The sequence below is a fragment of the Rhinolophus sinicus genome, linkage group LG02 (genome assembly GCF_036562045.2).
Source record: "Rhinolophus sinicus isolate RSC01 linkage group LG02, ASM3656204v1, whole genome shotgun sequence".
NCBI lineage: Eukaryota > Metazoa > Chordata > Mammalia > Chiroptera > Rhinolophidae > Rhinolophus > Rhinolophus sinicus.
Window position 1 is genome coordinate 185488675 of NC_133752.1, and position 19469 is coordinate 185508143.

Consider the following 19469-nt stretch of genomic DNA (forward strand, 5'->3'; position numbering starts at 1 on the left):
CTGCTTTATCTCCCTCACCCTTGATGGCAGCAACTTAAATTATACTTAAGCAACTCAGAGTTCTGGCATATGCACACGTACTGTGCCCACACTTTTCAAAGATCTGTCCGGGGACAGACATTAGTGACTGTGGATAACTTTTGGGAAAAGTCCAGCTCTTTGTTTAGAGTTTCCCTGGCTTTCAGCAGCATCTTTAACACTTAGAGTTGATTTGGATCTAACATTATAGCAAAGTCATCATTGTTAAGAGGGAAAATAATATACCACGGGGAAGAAGGCATAAAAGCCACCCTAACAATTGTTTTCATGTTTATGTGGGTATATATATTTACACAGCCTGATCCTCAGACTATTTTGAATTCTGCTGCTTTAACTTCAGCCCCTTCTCCATGTCTTTACATTATGACTTTTTAATCACAGTATCATTTGTTGAGTAGTTAATGTACTGTGATTCATAAACAACGTACCTAAGTGAACTATGATTTATGAAATTATCCCTCTAATCTTGGACATCGTAGAGGGTTTACAATTTTTTGGCCATTGGAAGGGAAATATTATAGTAAGCATCTTTGCACATAAATCTTTTAGCTTCTGTTCAATTATTCTCTTGGTGTAATTTCCCAAGAGGGAAATTGCTGGAGTTGAAAGCGGTGAGCATCTTCACAGCTCTAGGGACGCGGTGCATGTGGGGATATTTTTAAAAATCAGTGTTCTCTGTTAGCCTCATGTTAGCCAGAAAAATGCCAGAAGAAAATAATACAAATGAACCACTAAACAGAGATAATTCCCATCTTTTAACTCCTCTAAACATATGGAAATGAAAATATGGGTTTGGGTAAATGGGTGGTTGGCTGCCGTGGAAGGTTCCAGCTCTTTCTGACTGTGGGCATGTCTTTCTTCGTGGAAGGTCATCTCTTCCACACTGTCGCTTGCTTCTGGAGCAAAGGGACTGTGTGTTCAGCAACCACCCGTCAGCATGCTGTAGCCGCCTCACACACATTTTGAATAAAACCAGAATGGTTAGATCTCCATCACACATCACCAATCCTTCTGTCTGCTAACCATGTAGTAGTTCCTCTCTGATTCGTGAAGTAAGGCGTATATATCATGCCCATCACAGTGAGACTTTGGGTGGGAATAGAAGAGGATTTTGAGGTACTCTTTTGGGGAATAATGAGAAAAACAAGGTACTGGACAGCAGGAAGCTGATTTAGCTTATTGAGTACTTATCTCAGGCCATGGGCTGCTCCAAACACTTGACATGCATTAACTTACGTAGTCCTCATAGTATCCTTACGAAATAGGCATATTGTTATCCCCTTTTACAGATGAGGTCATTGAGGCCAGGAGATTGAGTATATTGTCAAGGTCACACAGGATATGAACCCATGTGTATTAGTTTCCTAGGGCTGCCATAGCAAAGCATCACAAACTGGGTGACTTAAAACAACCGAAAGGTATTCTCTCATCGTTCTGGAGGCTACAAGTCTGAAATCAAGGTGTGGGCAGGGCTGTGCTCCTACTGAAGGCACAGGAAGACTCCTTCTTTGCTTCGTCTTAGCTTCTGGTGGCTGCCAGCAGTCCTCGGCACTGCTGGGCTTGTGGCTACCTCCCTCCAGCCTCTGCCTCCATCTTTAAGGACCTTCTGTGTATGTGTCTCTGTGTCCTCTCCTCTTCTTCTAAGGACACCAGTTATTGGATTTAGGGCCACCCTAGTCCAGTATGACCTCATCTCAATTTAACTAATTGCATCTGCAAGGACCCTATTTTCAAATAAGGTCCCATTCTGAGGTTCTGAGTGGACAGGTATTTGGGGAGGGGGGCATTATTCAAGCCCGTCCACCATGGTCTTCACCAGGACCGTGCCTTTCTGCCGTGTAGGGCCGGGTGGAGAGAAGGGAAAGCAGAAGCGTGGGCAGGATCAGGTTTGCCCAGCTGGCCTTGAGAGAGACAAAAGATGGGTGACAATCCCCATGGGCCTTGGAAGTGGCCGTGTGGTGGGGCAGGAGTGGAGCTCTGTGCAAGAGGTGGGGGTGTTTGGTACAGTCCGACTGTATTATGAGTGTGACGTGATCCTGCACGGAGCTGAATAGCTTTCTGCACTGGAGGGAAGAGCGTGGGTCTGGGGTGAATGCCCAGCCATGCTTGAGTAGCTTAAGTAAAGGTTACCCAGAATATTTCCCTTCTCAAGCAGCCACGTTACTCTGTCTCTGAAGCTGTGGGGGAACCCCCTAGGCAGACCTAAATGTCTCCAAGTCGTAAACTCAGACTTGGAGCACCAGCCACAGAGAAGAAAGTATTTTGGCATGTTATCTGCATCACTGCAAAATAAATTTATAAGCATTCCAGGGAAACTGCAGGGAAGAGAGAGTACAAATTCTCCAGCGCGAAGGAAGGGTAAATGGAAAGTAACTGTCTGATGCCCGTAATTACTTATATAAGGTGTGTAGAATGTAATTAATATGATCTGGGCTGCCGGGGCTGTCTCTCTTGTTTTATTTAAGTGAATGTAAAACGTGATTTATAAGGGCTTTCCTGGGTTAACTGCCAATTTCAGTTCCTTGAACTGTGTTTTTCCACCGGGTCTTATGTTTCTCAACAATAAAATTGGTCCACCACTGTCAGGGTTTTCAGGAACAGAATTTGTGCTAAGGTTGGGGGTTGGGGGCTAGTTCTTCTTCCCCCCCAGATGCTCAGGTTCTTCACCTTCAGACCAGCCCGAAGGTGTCAATTCCTGTTAATTTTCTGTTAATGTGAGTGTTTTTTTTACATCATTGAAGGTGACATTTGTGTACAAAAAAGGCTTATGAAAAAAATTAAAGCTACAGATCTAGGAAGCTAGTTCTAAGCCTTTAAGTTAAGAATCTTACTTTTCTATTCATAAATCTAGTGAACATTTACTGTTACATTTAGGGTAGCCTTTGATTCATATGTGACCCTTTAACAAACTATGTATACACATCTTAAGAAAGGAAAAACCTGTATTAAAATTGTAATTCTCTATATAGACCAATAACAAAAGATGAATACGAGTCATGTGTATACATTTTTTTGGCACCCCCGGGATTTAATGTCCTTTTTGAGTACTTCAATTGTCGGACAAAGAAATACATCAATATTATAAATCTCATACCTCAAACTTAGACATATAATGAATCTTAAGTTTCTTACATGTTCCAATGTTACATGTAAACTTAGACTATCTCAACTTAAAATCTCAAGGCAAATAAATTGTTTAATTAAATCTTTCATGTTGGTACTGCAAGGGAGTTCTATTCTGATAGGTCAAAATATATTAATCTTGTGGGTTTTCATAAATATTTCTGTACTTATTTTATAAATAGCCTATTGAGATATAATTTACATATAAAATTCACCTATTTTCCGTGTAGAATTGAATGAATTTTAATATGTTTACGGAGTTATACAACCATCACCACAATCTAATTTTAGAACATTTCCACCACTCTAAAAAGAACCTTTGTGTCTATTTACCTTCGCTCGCCATGCCAACCCCAGGCCTTAGGCAACCTTTAGTATACTTTCTGTGTCTATATATTATCCTGTTTTGGACATTTTCTGTGCTTAATTTGAAATCATGCCGGGCTAGGTCTTTTTTTTTTGGGGGGGGTGGCTAGGCCTTTAAGGAAACAATTTTGCCATCTCAAACAATTTAGGGGTCACCTTCTTCAGCAAATTTTTGAGTGACTGCCTCAGTAGCTCGAAGTTTCTTTATGATTCAACCCCTAGCTGGGTAGCTAAGCTCTGCCTCTGAGTGGGGGCTCTTGCAGCCCATAACCCAGACTCAAGTTCCTTACTACCTAATTCAAATGTTTCCCCACCAAACATCCCCCCCCCCGAAACCCCCCCAGCCCCCCCGTGGTTTCATTCCATTGGGATTCCTTGCCTGTCTGCTGGGCTCCCTGCGCTAAAACCCAGTTAAAGTGAGAGGTGACTGAACACTCGGCCTGGTCTCTGGCCGAGAGGTGATGCTCATCCAGCCACGTGACCAGTGAGCATCCTCACAGCCCTTGCTCAGTGGCCACAGCCACATGCTCACCCAGCCGCCTCTGGACCCCGCCTAAGCCTCAGGCTCCATGCCTCCCAGCGGGACGGCTTAGAAAGCAAACCTCCGGCAGGGATTCAAACAGGTCTTTATAGATCTGTGTTCACAGCAGCGTTATTCACAATAGCCAAAAGGTGGAAACGACCCTAAATAGCCATCCCTGGATGACTGGATAAGCACAATGTGGTAAATGAATACAATGAACGTTATTCAGTCTTAAAAAGAATGAAATTCTGACACATGCTATACTATGGACGAAACTTGAAGTTTCTACGTGAAATAAGCTAAGTGAAATAGGCCGGACACAAGAGGATAAATCATGTATGTATGATTCCACTTACATGAGGTACTAGAGTAGTCAGATTCATAGAGACAGGAACTAGAATGGTGGGTGCCAGGGGCTGGGGGAGGGGACATGGGGAGTTATTGTTTAATGGGTATAGCGTTTTAGTTTGGATGATAAAAAAAAATTCTGGAGATAGATGGTGATGATGGTTGCGCAGCAATGTGAATATACTTAATGCCATTGAACTGTGCACCTAAAAATGGTTAAAATGGTAAATTTCATGTTATGTATATTTTACCACACGTTAAAAAGCAAAAAGCAAAACCCCATGTGTGTTATTCTCTGCCTTGAAGATCTTGCTCTAGAATCAAATGAATGCTTTCCCAGTCCGGCCTCAGGTCCCTTCTGGAATGTGTTAAGGTAGAAATAAAGAAATGGAGATGCCTTGGCCTGTTTGTCACACTCTCTGCAGCTAGGCTCTGTGTAACGCTTGTAAGGACATGCCCTGTGACACCTCACTCGCCATCCCCTGAGCTCGCTGGCCCCAGTGGGAACACGTTTCTCCTTCTCCTTCAGGTTGCCCTCCGTGTGCACCTCCGTGTACCCCCCTGTTTCTCCTATCTGGCTGGTCCAGCGTCTCCAGACCTTTCTGAGCTATGAATCCCCTAAGGCATTTGCTCAGCTTTCAGCTTCCCCGGCTGCTCTCTGGGAGAGTCTGATTCAGAGGGGCTAGCAGTATATGTTTTTTTTACAAGTACTTCAGGTGACTCTTATCAGGAAAGTTTAAAAGACATTGGAGTAGGACAAGTATGTTTCAAAAATGACCTCGTTTCCTAGCTTTTGGGACAAGAGCTCTCATTCATGCATTCATTTGTTCATTCATTCAGGCCTTGAATTTAGGCACTTTTTGAGGTACTGAGGACATCATGGTAGATAAGACAGTCCACGTCCTTCCTCTCGTGGAGTTTAATAGTCTTGTGGTCGTGAAGGACAGTGGTTGATAAAGCATTTAACATAAAAAATCAGGAGATAATAGAGTCTTGAAGCAGTGGAGGGATAGAGTGCGAAAGAGGACAGACGATGTTAGATACTGTGGTCAGGGAAGGCCTCCCCAGGGAGCCGATCATGTGATCAGAGATCAGAAGGAAGAAGGAAACAGTCATGTTGGTAACTGGGAAGAGTATTCCAGGTTGATAGAACTGCAAGTGCAAAGGCCCTGAGGCTAACGCTGGGCATTTTTGAAGAACAGCACGATGACCAGTATGGCTGTAAGAGGGGTACAAGGCAGGTAGGAGCTAGGTCTTGTGGGGCCTCCTAGACCATGGAAGGACTTTGAGTTTGTTCTAAGATGGTAGGAGGGCTTTGGAGCAGGGAGGCTGTTGTGATCTGATTTACATTTTTTGATGCATCTGGCATTGGATAGAGAATAGAGTAGCGAGGCCCCGGTCGCACCAGGAAGACCAGTAAAGAGGTTTTTGGCTTAGCCTCAGGGGGAGGTGATGGTGGCTTGGACCAGGGTGGTAAAGAGCAGAGATGTGCTGATGGGTGGCGGATAGCACATGAAGGACAGGGAAGCCAGAGTGACTCCTGGGGGTTGGGTCTGCACAGCTAGGTGCCTAGTGGTGGCATTTATGATGGGGATCATTGGAGAGAAGCATTTCAGAGGTGGAAGACATGAGTTCTCTTTATCAGTGTTTAATATATTCAGCTCATAAACAACTTCAAATTGAACGAACGCTTTTATCCTTGACTGAGTCTTTCAAGATATCTGAGTCAGGGGTTTTTAAACCGTGTGTCACCACCCATTGGTATGTTGTAAAATCAATTTAATGAATTGTGACTAGTATTAAAAAACTAGACGAGAATAGAAAATATCAATATCAGTCCATCACACGTAGTCAGGATATGAACTGTTTCACGAAACCTTTGTTTCGGATTTATATGTTTATTTATGTGTAAACTGGAGAAAGGGACGAGGACAGACTCAGGAGACCCTCTTTCTAACCACAACCCTGCTTCCAACTAGCTGTGTGACTTTAAGTGACTCACTTTTGCTCCTGGATGTCCATTTCTCCACCTATAAGATGGAGCTGGGAATGACCTGAGTTCCACTGGCTTAGGGTTCATTGACCTCTTAACGCTTGGCGCCTCTTTCTCCCTCCATTTCTCTCCCTTTACCTGCCCATGCCTTCTCAGTAGGTGGACTGCAAACTCTACTGCCCAGAAAGATAATTTTTTTCAGTTTTGTGTCCTGCCATTTCTCTTGCTCAATCAGAAGCAATTCTGAGGGTCCTTTCCCCTTAGTCACCCCTTGGTATCCACGGGGGGCTGGTTCCAGGATGCCTGTGGATACCAACACCCACAGATACTCAAGATCCTTATATAACATGGTGTAGAACAAGGCATCTCATTTTCCTTGCTTGTGTGAAGGTCGCTGGGACCAGACGATCTCTAAAGACCCCACTCTTCCTAGATGCATCTGATTCTGCACTAAAACTGTCTGATTGACAGCTGGTTTGCACATGAGCCGGGACCTCGTACTTTTAGGAAGTAGGCACAGTCCTATGCTCTGGGCACTTTTTTGCAGATGGGCCAGAATTATCTAAAAGAGGGAGTGGGTTGACTGCAGAGGCCATTGGTTTGGGTGAGTATATTTAATGGCCAGTCTTCTCCCAGCAGGTAAATACAATGTCTACTGCATATCCTTCAAAGCTGAGTATCAGAGTCTCTCATGTCAGGTTTCTATGACAATAAATCTCCTGGATTTTAGATGAAGCTGGGTCTTTTCTCTTCCCGAGTTATATATACCAAGGGCATTCATCGAATTCTCAGATTTATACCCTTGACCTTCATCTGCCAAAAGCTTAATTCACTGTAGTTCTGCAACCACCTCCCCAGGCTGGGCATGAGGAGCTTTCAGTAGGAAGAGCGACTGACCTGGGAATTAGCTATAATAAAAGTCCAGATCATTCCCAAATGAAATAAAACCCCCAATCCCTCAGTATTCTTCAGTGGTTGCTTGTAGAGGCTCCAATAAGGAAACGGACCTGGAAATGTTTTTGAATGGCTCTGAGTTGTCCCTCTTGGAGGGACTGTGAGCAGGCAGGAACAGGAAGTTGGAAAATTGAAGTTTGATAGTAGTATGAATGACAGCTTAGGCTGAACCTGGCTCCTCCCTCAGTGTTTTGGGGCTGCTGCAAGGCCGCCTGTGAACAGCAGTGTGCTGAATGTCTACAAAACACCCAAAGGCCCTGGTTAGTTGGAGAACCCGGGGTCAGCATTCAGTACGGCCCTTTTTTGCTCGGCCTCTTCCTGTTCTGAACGTGTATAAGCTGTAACCTGGCTCCTTTCAGAGGAGTGGGGGAAGCATGCAGTGTTTGTATCCCACCTCTACCCCTCACTAGCTATGTCATTGGGTAAATTCTGCAACCTCTCTGAGCCTCAGTTTTTTTGTCTTTAAAATGGGTGTGATATCACCTACCGCGAGGGTGGTTGTGAGAAATAGAGGAGAGGCATTAATAAATGCTAATGTTTATCGAGCACTTATACCGTGTTTCCCCAAAAATAAGACCTAGCTGGACAATCAGCTCTAATGCATTTTTTGGAGCAAAAATTAATGTAAGACCTGGTCTTATATTATAATATGTTAGATAAGACCCAGTATTACATTATATTACATCATATCATATCATATCATATCATATCATATCATATCATATCATATCATATCATATCATATCATATATCATATCATATCACATCATACCAGGTCTTATATTAGTTTTTGCTCCAAAACACACCTTAGAGCTGGTTGTCCTGCTAGGTCTTATTTTGGGGGAAACACGGTAGAACTCATTTCAAGGCACCTCACAGTTCCACAAGCATGCACTGCATTTATTTTGCTTTATATTTTTGTTTATTTTAACTCTTTTGACTAAAAAGTCCAATGAAGTAATTTCGAGGAAGTCTGTTAGGACAGAACGTGCTAACTTCTTTGTTCTTTTGCTCTGAGTCAGTGGTTTGGCCTGATACCCTGTAGCAGAAAAAGTTTCATTGGTTAAACTCTCAGGTCATTTGTTCATTTGATACAAATGTACCTACTATGCACTAAGCACTTAGGCCGAGAATGGGTAGAAAGTGGCAAACAAGACTGGCGTGTGGGGCTTGGCTGCCAGGGACGTAGAGTTGGAGCGATGAGCCAGCCTAAGAGAAGCTGGCCTGGCCCTGCTCTCCCAGCCCTTTGGCCATCCTCACTGGGCTCACTTTTCTCCTCTGAAAATGAGCAGGCGTGGTCAGATAGGGGATAAGAACCCTTCAGACTCCAAACATGAGTTTTGATTCTTTATTCTTTGCTGGGCAGGAGCAAGCAAGGAAAGCTAGAACCTGAGCCTATCCAGGCGTGTAAACAGGCTGCATGCATACTGGGTTCAAAGCGCCTCAGATTCCTTGAGATAAAACTAAATCTCACAGAGACACAGACTCCTGAGTGTTAAAATTTTTTTCTTATGAGAACTTACTTACCTCCATTGGCCTCTCAACTTTATGAAAACTGCTTAGGACTGAGCCAATTCTGAGCCAAATTTTGCTGTGAAGAACCCTTGGAGCTTCGTGGCTCTCTTGCATCCCTTCCCACTCTTCCCTTCATTGCTCCCTTCTCCCTCTTTCCCCCAGTGCTGAGTATTTATTCCAGAGATGGAGCCAAGACAACTAATTTGAGTTCTGGTGATAGGGAGTGACTCAAAGGACGCTTCTTCCTTTGCATTTTTTAAAAAGAGAGTGGTAGGCCAAAGGGCAATGCTGAACTGAAAAGAATCTGAGTCACCCACGAAGGACGGTGCCTGCGAGCATCGGGGAGAGTGTGGGCTGCCCCCGACTCTGAGACCTTGGAACCCTGATCCCCACCAATGGCATTTCAGGCCTGGGCCCCGGGTGATCTGAGACAAGAGGGTCTTGTTCCAAGGACTGCCCCGTGGCTCGGGCTTCCCCAGAGCTGGAGACCACCAGCTCTGCTTCTTGTAAGGCTTTTTAAATTGTTATTTTATTATTATATGGCGTTTTCCCATATGAAAAACCTCACCATCCTGACCAGTATGCTGGCCTTTTGGTAGTAGATTGTACACTGGGAAGGAATGGATGGGACATTTGCTGCACAGCCAAGACTTGCTTCTTCTTTCACAACCTCTGGCCCTATACGCTTCTTTCCCTCCTGCCCCCATTACTGCTTGACTGCCACCCACCCCTGTCCCTTACACGCCACTGGCCCACCCTCAGCACTTCTCCAGGGCTGTTTAACCTGTGGTTCTCTAGGGAGAACCAGGGCAGGAGGTTCTCCAGGGCAGGAGGGTTCTCTTGCCCTCTGCTCAGGAATTAGGAATTTGGAGCTGGAAGGGGGCTTAGAGACCACCTGGTTTTTCCTCTTCACCAGACGACCAAGGAGAAATCTGAGGCCCAGGGAGACCTTGTTCAAGGCGAGGATCTTGTTTTGGTGGCAGAGCTAGGAGAAGGATCCAGGGCTCTGACTTTCCACAAGAGGGTTTTGGGTGCCGTGTCCCAGGCTATTTTACCTGTTCATATAATTCCCATAACCACCTTAGGATAGAGGCACTATTACTGCATTTTATAGCTGAGTTTCAGCGATTAAGCCACTGACCCAATGTCCCAAGACTAGTTCATAGTGAAACTAGGATTTGAGTCCATTTCTGGTTGACTTCAGCTCCTGAACCTTCTCATTCCAAAGGGCACGACCCGGTGACCAGTTTGTGCCATTTTGCCTGGGACTTTCCTGGTTTCAGCACCAAAAGTCCCCAGTCCCGGAAATGTCCTCAGTCCCAGGCCAACTAGCATGGTTGGTCACTCTAGTTTCAGTAGGGTGACTTCCAAAGGGGATTGGGCAGAGCTGCGACACAGTACCTTGAAGGGCAGGCTGTGGGTCCCACAGTCCCAAAGCAGAATGGCCTGTCCTTAAGGACTGGCTCCCTCTGAGGGGCTTGGCTATGGCTTGCCCTTCTTCTAACATGATGAGGTTGACTCAGACACTGTCCCATCTCAACACCCTTTGGACAGATGGGCTGGACTGTGCAGCAGTGGGGACGTGCTGCATGGGGGCACCAGCATGAATCTGTGCATTTGGAGAAAGCATCTCTGTGATTGCACTGCTGCTCTGTCAGACTCAGAGCCTGGGGAATCATGCCCAGGCTTTTAGCAAATCAGGCGATTTGGGAAGTGTCCGAAGTCAGCGGGGTGAGAGCTGTTTGGCCAATGAGACGCATTTGAACCAGGATGATTTGGGATAGAAGTGCTTCACTTCGAATGTTGAGGGAAGTGAAAGCACTGACTTTGGTGGGGGGAGTGCTAAGTGTAAAAGCATCTTTTACTGCTTTCAGCGATAGCACTATAAGGTGATGAAGACCACTCACTGGTTCTTGAAACAGAGAGGCCTAGGTTTGCATTTGCTGCGTGCTCTGCATTGGCTGGCTGTGTGATTTGGGGCAAGTTACTTAACCTCTCTGGGCTTCCATTTCCTTAACTGTAAAATGGGAATAAATGATATTATTATTATTCGTTATTCCTAACACAGGGTTTTTATGAGAATTAGATGAAGCAATGTAGAAAAAAGGCTTAGCATTGTGTCAGGCATCTCAGGCACATGGTAAATTCTTAATAAGTGGGCAGTTCTCATGATTATTATTATTAACTATTGCTGTATTGCCCTGGGGACCCTGGACAAGTGCTTTAGCTCCTGAGTTTCTTCTGTACATTGAAAGAGTTGGGCTATAATCACTCAGAATTGCAAAGGTCTTTGGTTTTATACAACGCCATCAAAGGCAAGTTTGTACCCAGGGTCCTGCAGCCTTTCAGTTTTATGTCTTTCGACTGGAATTAGCAATCCACCAGCTCCCTGCGTCCCAGCGGCACTGGCAGGGCCACCAGGAGCCACTGAGAGAATGCGATGGGCTCCACTCCTTTGTCACTAGCTGACTTTCTGTCACCTGCTCTCAGTTAACTGGGAGTGGAGCATTCACTGAACTCCAGTGTGCTTGGCACAGTGAAACAAATATGAGTGTCTTGGTTTTAATTCTGGCTTCATTTATGTATCTTGGAATAGATAGAATTGTTCCTAGGTCCCAGAAATCATACTGTCAGTTGAACTAATTAGATTCTTCCCAAATGGTCTTGAATTACATTGATTTGAATTTAGAAAGGAGAAAACAAGTGTTGTTGCTAAAGAAAACGCATCACTGTAGGTGGACAGCGGAAGGCGACCGTTAAATGTCCTCAGGGATTCCTTTCGTAGGGCTTTTGATCATCCGGCCTTTCATTTTCAAAGGAAAAAAATAACAGCAGCCTGATGTTACTGGCATTTTCCTCCATATCGTATAGCAGGAAACAAGCTGTCCATGAGCAGACAGGAAGCTTTCAATCCTAGATCATTCACATACCTCTTTGAGTACTTACTGTGTGCCAGGCATCAGAGAAACAACACGAACAAGATGGAAAGGTCTGTATATACCTAATGCCTGGCATATAGTAGGTGCTTAATAAAAATTATGTCAAAGAAGTAAATGAATGAGCATAATAAATGTTAGCTGGTAGTTTGGCCATCATATCACATCATTTTGATGAATCCTATAACACTGGATTACACTTTAAATCACGTATCCTAGAAGCCACCAGCCAACCAGGTCTCAAGCCAGGAGGAAACTGTTGCAATGTTTTGTGGACTGGGCACTTGACGTTGGTCCAGTGTGGCAGCCGAGAGCATGGGCTGCCTGTGTTGGAATCCTGTCTTCATCTCTTTCTAGTTATGAGACCTAGGCATGCTCCCTAACCTTGTCTCAGTATTTCCATCTGTGAAGTGGGGACAGTGGTGGTACCTTCCCCATAGGACTATTGTGCCAATTAAATGCGTGAACTACTTGATACATCCTGAGCGCTCTCTAAATGTTAGCTGCCACCATCTGTGTGTGTTGGTTGCTTAACCTCCTCTGATGCCACTTTTTCTAAGACACACACAGGGTAAGTATACTCACACATAAATGCATAATCGCCAGCACTTTCTTTGTCTCCCAGGCACGCAGTAGGTCCTCATTGCTGTCATTGGCTATGAAGGGCCCCACAGTCAGACTTGAGTCTCAGCTTGGCAACTTTCCACCCATGTGGCCTTGACCTTGGTCAGGTTCTTACAGTTCGGGGGGGCCCAGAGACATTATCTGTAAAATGCAGGTACTTCCTTCACCGTGTGAAGGATTACACTCCACCAAGTGTCTGGCACACAGTGAGCACACCGTAAATAGTGGGATTGTTATTCTTCCCATAAAAAGCACACAAGGCCCCTTTGGCTTTTGTGGCCTGGGGTGCCAAACCTGGTTCACATGGCACCCAATGAAGTCACGGGCAGGGCTGGAGGAGCCACCGAGGGCAGACAGCCTTGGGAAAGGGCCCATGTTGCAGGCCCCACACGGTCAAAGCATTTTAAAGGCCTTGTATTAGAAAAATAAACCAATTAAATAATACTGCCCCCCATAAAAGCTGACTTTTAATGGACTCCATAGTGGGGTTTTCTCCGTGGCGGTCCTGCAGCCACAGGTCTTGGTGAGCCTGTCTGCCGCCATGGGGAGAGTTTAATCTTGCATGGCGTGGGCATAATTTTACAAGTTTTATGGCTGTTTTCTCTCCCCCAAAGTGTTGCTATGTCATTGTGCACCGAGGGCAACTTGCGTGCATTTAACAGTTTACTTCGTTTTTGGTGGAAATGAAAAATGAAGTAATAAATTAAAGAAAAACACAACGTGGATTTTTCCCCTCTTCTCGAGGCAACCGTGGAGGAACAAAGGACCAGTGTTTTCCCGGTCAGCCGAAGCAAATTCTAATGGCTTTTATGTGTGGACAGTTGCCCGCAGATCGCCTCCTGCCCAGAGAGGGCTGCAGACCACGTAGGGTGTGTTGGGGACCCTCAGAGTACTGACCCCAGGAATACGTGGGGTCATTCATTAGGGTCAGGGGCCAGCAAACTGCAGCCTGTGGGTCAAATCCGGCCTACCGCCTGTTTTTGTGAAATGGTTGGAAAAAAAGAAAAAGAAATCGAAAGAAGAGTAATATTTCCTGACATGTGAAAATTGCATGGAATTCTGATTTCAGTGTCCATAAATGAAATTGTATTGGCACACAGCCACACCCACTCATTTCTATATTGTCTGTGTGGCCAAGTTAAGAAGTGACGACAGAGAGTAGATGGTGCAAAGCCGAAACACGGTCTGGCTCTTCGTGGAAAAAGTTTGCTGACCCTGCTCTAGGAAGTAGAGGAGAGAAAAAAACGCAGCTCTGAGCTCCCTGAAATTGATGCTTTACTCTCAGGTTTCCATGTGGCTCAAAGTGACAAGTCAAAGGAGAATTGCATGGAGATGGAGTGGATTCACCCAGAGACCTTCCAGAAGTAATCGGCTACTTGGGGAGATGGCTTTCCTCACCTTTCTGACCTCAGGTTGGCTGCTGAGCAGAGGGGCCCGGGTTTATCCCCCTCTGGCCAGCCTGGTTTGAGGTCTGGTGACTTCAGGGGAGAGGGGAAGTGATTTTTATATAAATTATGTGCATAATTTATAATTTATCATAAATTATGTGTATACTTTATGATTGATCACAAATTATGTGCAAATTATGAGCTTCAGAAGTTTATAACAAACACTTTTTTGCTGGCCCCCTATTTAAGCATTCTGCATATAGTAGTAACTCATTTAATCCTCACAACCAATTCAGGGAGTTAGGTTCTCTTTTCTTCCCCAGTTTACAGATGAAGAAACAGGGGCACAGAAACGTTAGGTATCTTGCCTAAGGTCACACAGCTGGTATGGGGTAGAACCAGGATCCCAAACCAGGCTGCTGTTCCAGGGAATGTACTGCTGTCTATTCTGCTTCCACCACACGGCGTGAATTCTTTAGGCTTGTGAAAGGATTTGCTTTTCTTGTTCGATCCATGCCCCTACCACGTATGTCATTCCACAAGAAAATCGCCTCCTATATGAGAAGAAAGCCTGTGTTCATTCGTTACTTCATTCTCCCTCTTTCCATCCCTGCCCCTCCTTCATCTTTCTCTTCCTCCTTCCTTCCCTCTACCTCTCCTCCCCCCACCTCTCTCTCCTTCTTCCAACAAACAATTATAAAGAGAGTGACTGTTAGAAACTGTGAGGGACTGCATGGAGTGAGGGTGTTTTGAGAACCAGAAGGATGAAAAAGGGAAGAATCCTTTTCCATTTAAAAATAGGTCTCTGTGTCCTCATGCTGTTGGGTTTTTGAGAAGTTCACTGAGTTCCCCCTCTGCTGTTTTTTCCCCCCATTCTTTCCCCTTTCCTTCATTCAAGCCTTTGTTTCTCACTCTAATTGTGTAGGACACAATTCCCTGGCCCATGCTGGGATTATGAACCTTGCACAGCTCACTGGCCCATGTGGGAATCGAACTGGCGACCTTGGCGTTAGGAGCACGGTGCTCCAACCACCTGAGCCACCGGGCCGGGACCCGCCCCCTCTGTTATTAATTATAAGTGCTGCCTCTGTCTGTCTAGAACCATAAGCTTTTATCCTTTGTGCCCCAAGCTGATACTTTCATTTAAAATAACCTAATTTACAAGACGTTTTGGTGGGGAGGGGCAGGCCCCTGACTTGTCCAGTGGGAGAGCCCGCCTGGGGAAGACCCTGCGTGGTTCTCAGGAGACCAGCTGCTCCAGGACCAGGAAGAAGATGCTGTAACTGATGGTTTAGGGGGAAGGCTGTTGTTCGTAGAAGTCACTCTCTTGGAAACACCTTCGCAGTGGCCTTGCTAGGTAACTGTGTTTCAGTGTTTTAGATGCCTGTCTTGTTTTCTTAAAAATTTGCTGTGAAGAATGTTTAGCATCTCTTATGTCCTGGGTGTGGAGATGCCTAATGTTGGGGAAGACAGAATGAATGGTCAATGCCATTAGATAAAGGTACGGCTAGCTCCGCTGGAGCCGGTGCGCTCTCTCCTCTCCCTTCCCCACCTGTTTCTTCTTTCCTCCTCTGTGCCTTTTTCTTTGTCAAACAAACCTTTGTTGCTCATTTCTGATGAGCCTTCACTTTCTTTCCTCAGTCATGCGGAGAAACCCCTTCGGTGTGGACATCTGCTGCCGGAAGGGGTCTCGAAGCCCCCTGCAGGAACTCTACAACCCGACGCAGGTAAGCCCTCCACACTTCCTCGTTGTCTCCGTGCAGCAGTTTTTTGGGGGGGAATGAAAACCTCCAGAATTCAGTTCTTTGGGGATTTGACACATCCTTGCACTGCCTGGCATTGTACTGTTAATGGTTGCTTTCTTGGTTACCCTTTCTGTATATAATGGCTCTGAAATTCTAGCAAGAAGTGGGTAGAATTAGAGAAATGTGTTGGTGTCATGCGGGACTGAGCTTTCACACCTGCTCAGGTGTTGTGCCCCCGACTCCCACGCAGCCGCAGGTGCCTACGATGGGACTCTGGAATTGCAGAGCTGGTGGGCTGTGCTGTTTCCCCTTTGGTACCCCCGAAGAAGGCTCACATGTGGGTGAACTCGCCCCCCAGCACCCATATCTGATTATTAAAGCCCAGTGATGCCCCAGGAGTTCCACCTCACTGTGCCATTTGACAAGACACCCCTTGTGTGGGGGTTACTTTTTGCCAAGTGACTGTCATGGTCAATCAGACTTGACTATGAAGAGTTCCTCTGAGCGAAATAAGCTCCAACGGAAGGAAAGTGTCCTTGGTGGAAATCTAGGAGCAAAAGGAGGAGCCTGGTTGCCCTGTTATGTGTGGGTCTTGACGTGGAGACTTCAAGACTGGTCCTTTTGTGGGAACATTAATTAGCATTTGATGCCGAGAACTGGTGAGTGAACAATTAGTGCCCCTCTGCTGACCAGTGATAGCTGTTGAGAAAGGAAAAAAAAAAAAAATTATGTTTTACTTCTTTGGCCATAGTCTCTGAGCTTTATTTTGTATCAAATTCTTAGTTTAGTATTTTTGTGGACCAAGTTGCTTGGTGGAGGAAGATAATGTTTGGTCCTCAAAGGCGCTGACTTCCCAGAAGTCTTGCAAAGGGATGATGAGCCTGAGAACTTTCTGACCCCACATCTCTTCTCTATCTCTCATCTGCACCGCCTTCTGGAAAAATGGACTCCTGTGTTTGTGCATCCTGGGTGGCCTCACCAGGTTAATGCACTCCCCTGTCAGCCCCTGCACTTTGGAGCTCTAGTGTGACTGGACCGGATTAGCTAGGTAACTGCAAACTCAGATTGCCTGAGGCTTTCTTTACTGGGCAATCTGGTGGCTCAGCAAGAGAATTTGATATTTGGGCTTTGTTTGGTGCTCAGATAATCTGATTATAATAGGCAAGTCTCCCAGCTGGTTCACACACTGTCCTTAGGAAGAGCAGAGCTGGATTCAACAAAGGATAGGATTTCTGGTTAGCCATGTTGAAAACAACTGAGATGCAAACCGGTCCCATCTTCTTGTTGCCATCCTCTGATCACTTTCCCCTTCGCAACAAAACTGCCGAAGCACTACTGCTTTCCTGAGGAAATTGTATTGGCAACATATGGTGTCATGGGAAGTCTTTTTCTGAAGTAGATGCTCCTGTGCTGTTCACCATTGTATCCCCAACCCCAACGCAGGGCCTGGCCTATGGCGGGTGCCCCCAAATATCTGTGATTGAAAAATGAAAGTCCAGGTTCAAATTCCTACTTCACCTCCAACTGGTTGTGCAACTTTGAATACATGAGTCCTCTCATTCAAGGGCATGAGGAGGGAGTCCTTGAATACACGATGCGTCAGTTTTTCCATCTCTCTAGAGTGCGGGGAGGAGGAAATAACTCTGATGTGTCAGAGGCTATGTGAACAGGATTTGTCATTATCGTGGTCATGAGAATGGCCTTCAATACTGGAAGCCTTGACGATAGAGTCAGATGGGGTTCAAGGCCTGGTTTCCTCCTTTCTCAGCTGTGTGAGTATGGGCAAGATACTTAACCCCTTGGAGGCTGCTTTCCCTCATTGTAACGTGGTGCTCGCAACACCTGCCTTGCAGGGTTCCCTGAGCAGGCGTGCCTTCCTTGGTGCCTCCTATGGAATTTGTGCATTTCCGGATTCATTCACTCATTTACTTCTTCGTCTGCTATTGCGTGCCAGGCGCTGGGCACAAAAGGGTGAGCAGGGCATGTGTGGTTACCCTTCCTTGTCCGGTTCCTCTTGTTACCCCAGGGTGGACGTGAGTGACTTGACTGCTTGGTCCATTTGTAAACCAATCAAAAGAGAGAGAACCTTCCTGGGTCGAGGTCATCTCTTCCTTCCAGTGGTGTTATGACTGCCATCTGGGTGACATGCTCATTTAGCAGCAGCGTGGGACTTGGGGGGGAAGATGGGGTTGGAGAGGCAGCTCTGGGAGCCATTTGTGAGGGCGTAGCTGGGTGAGTCACCACCCTCCATCAAGAATGTTGTGGGCAAGCTGTCTGGCCCTTTTCGCTGGCAACCAGGAAAGTGTCCCTGCAGGAAGATCTCCCTGTTTCCTCGGGATGTTGTCCTGGGATGTTTTTTCTTAGGCCGGTTTTCTTTACAAGCTGCAGTTATGTTCCATTCCCACGCAAGTTCAGTCAATAGCACTTCTCGGAGAAACTGTCTTGGTGATCATTTGGGCTGCCGTGGGCTGGGGTGGTAAGGGGAGGGGAGAGAGTGAGCGGTCCTGCTGAGTTTAGTGAGGTTGTGTGTCCAGGGGACACATACAGACTTTGCACCTGATCGGCTTGGTGGCACTTTCCTGGTGTTCCCCTACAGCCAGGCTGTTGAAGCTGCTAAGCCTGGATTGATGTTATCACCGCGGCAGATGACAACCCCTGTAACTGCTAGAAACAGTCTGCTCCTGGAGATGCCTTTTGATGCTGACTGGTTATTTGGGTTTAGTATATAATGGTGAAAACGGGAACGGTTTATTTCAGATGATAAGAAAACAACATTATGGCAAGAAGTTACCATCTTGTTACCATGTATTGGTGCTGTAGACCAGATGCTTATCTAGGTGCTTATAAACATTTCATCACATGCTTATAATAAGCCCCAAGCTAAGCATTGCACCCCCATTTTATATATGGGAGAACTGAGGCCGAGAAGGTTATACAACTTGCTCAAGGTCAACAGCTAGTAAGAAGTAGAATAAAGATTCAAACCCAGGACAAACTACAAATCCATTTATCTCTATGCTTTACTCACTGTCACCAGCAAATTCTCTTGGCAGGGATTACCCTATCTCCCCTTAAAAAAAAAAAAATCTCCCAGATTTTCGTTGGATAAAGGCTTGAAACTTGGGAAAATTGGCTATAATCTGATTTTAGTGTCCAAGGTTTCTTATTTTAGTGCCTTGCAAACCTCTAACCATTAAAACAACAATCGGTTAAAAAAGTTTGTAGTTGATATTCTTAGAAAAACTGCACTCTGATGTCTTATAATTTTCCTGGTTCTCTGCTGTCTCCCTGGCCCCAAAATAAAACGTAATTGCCGATCAGATCAGCTGGCGTCAAGTCACTGAAAGTTCAGGAGTTGCCAACTGCATATTTGTGGGCCAAGCACATCTGTGGGCCGCCCTGGAGCAGCTCAGGCTCACAGGGCAGAGCTACGATGTCAGCCATTAATAGGGCGTAATTGCCCCAAAATGCCAGCGAGGGCGAGACAGCTTGTCCTTCTGCCTCACCCACCTCCTGGTCCTCTCGTGGGTTCCCTGAAATCTTCATAGCATCACTCATGTGGTTCAGCCCTGCCCTGCCTGGTTCTTTCTTTAGCCTTTATACTTGCTCTGTGATTACCACGTTCTAAGAAGACAGATGCTCAGCCCAGGGGCTGACCGGGAATTCATAAGCATCGAGTCCAGGATGCTCGCAGAGGCTGTACTAGCTCCTGTGCTCTGCGGGGAGTCCCATGGGGTCTCTGAGGACCAGTCAGTATTTTATAATAATACAGTTATAACATCATCTTCAATGTATTGAAATAAATTTACTTCTCCATAAGGTAGGCTCCAGGAAGAAGGAGGGAGAGAAGGAGAGACGGAAGGGAGGAAAGAAAAAAGAGGAGAAAGGTACTGTTCGTTGAATGAATAATGCACG

The 19469-nt window shown here is 45.7% G+C and overlaps 1 protein-coding gene across 2 annotated transcripts in view; it reads left to right on the forward strand.

The window, feature by feature from the left end:
* CHST11 (carbohydrate sulfotransferase 11) overlaps positions 1–19469 on the forward strand; it is a 254568-nt gene that overhangs the window by 104529 nt on the left and 130570 nt on the right. For both annotated transcript variants that reach the window (XM_019728467.2, XM_019728468.2), the window contains exon 2: positions 15451–15536. In XM_019728467.2, coding sequence (XP_019584026.1) covers positions 15451–15536 — 86 coding nt within the window. The remainder of the gene's footprint in view (positions 1–15450; positions 15537–19469) is intronic.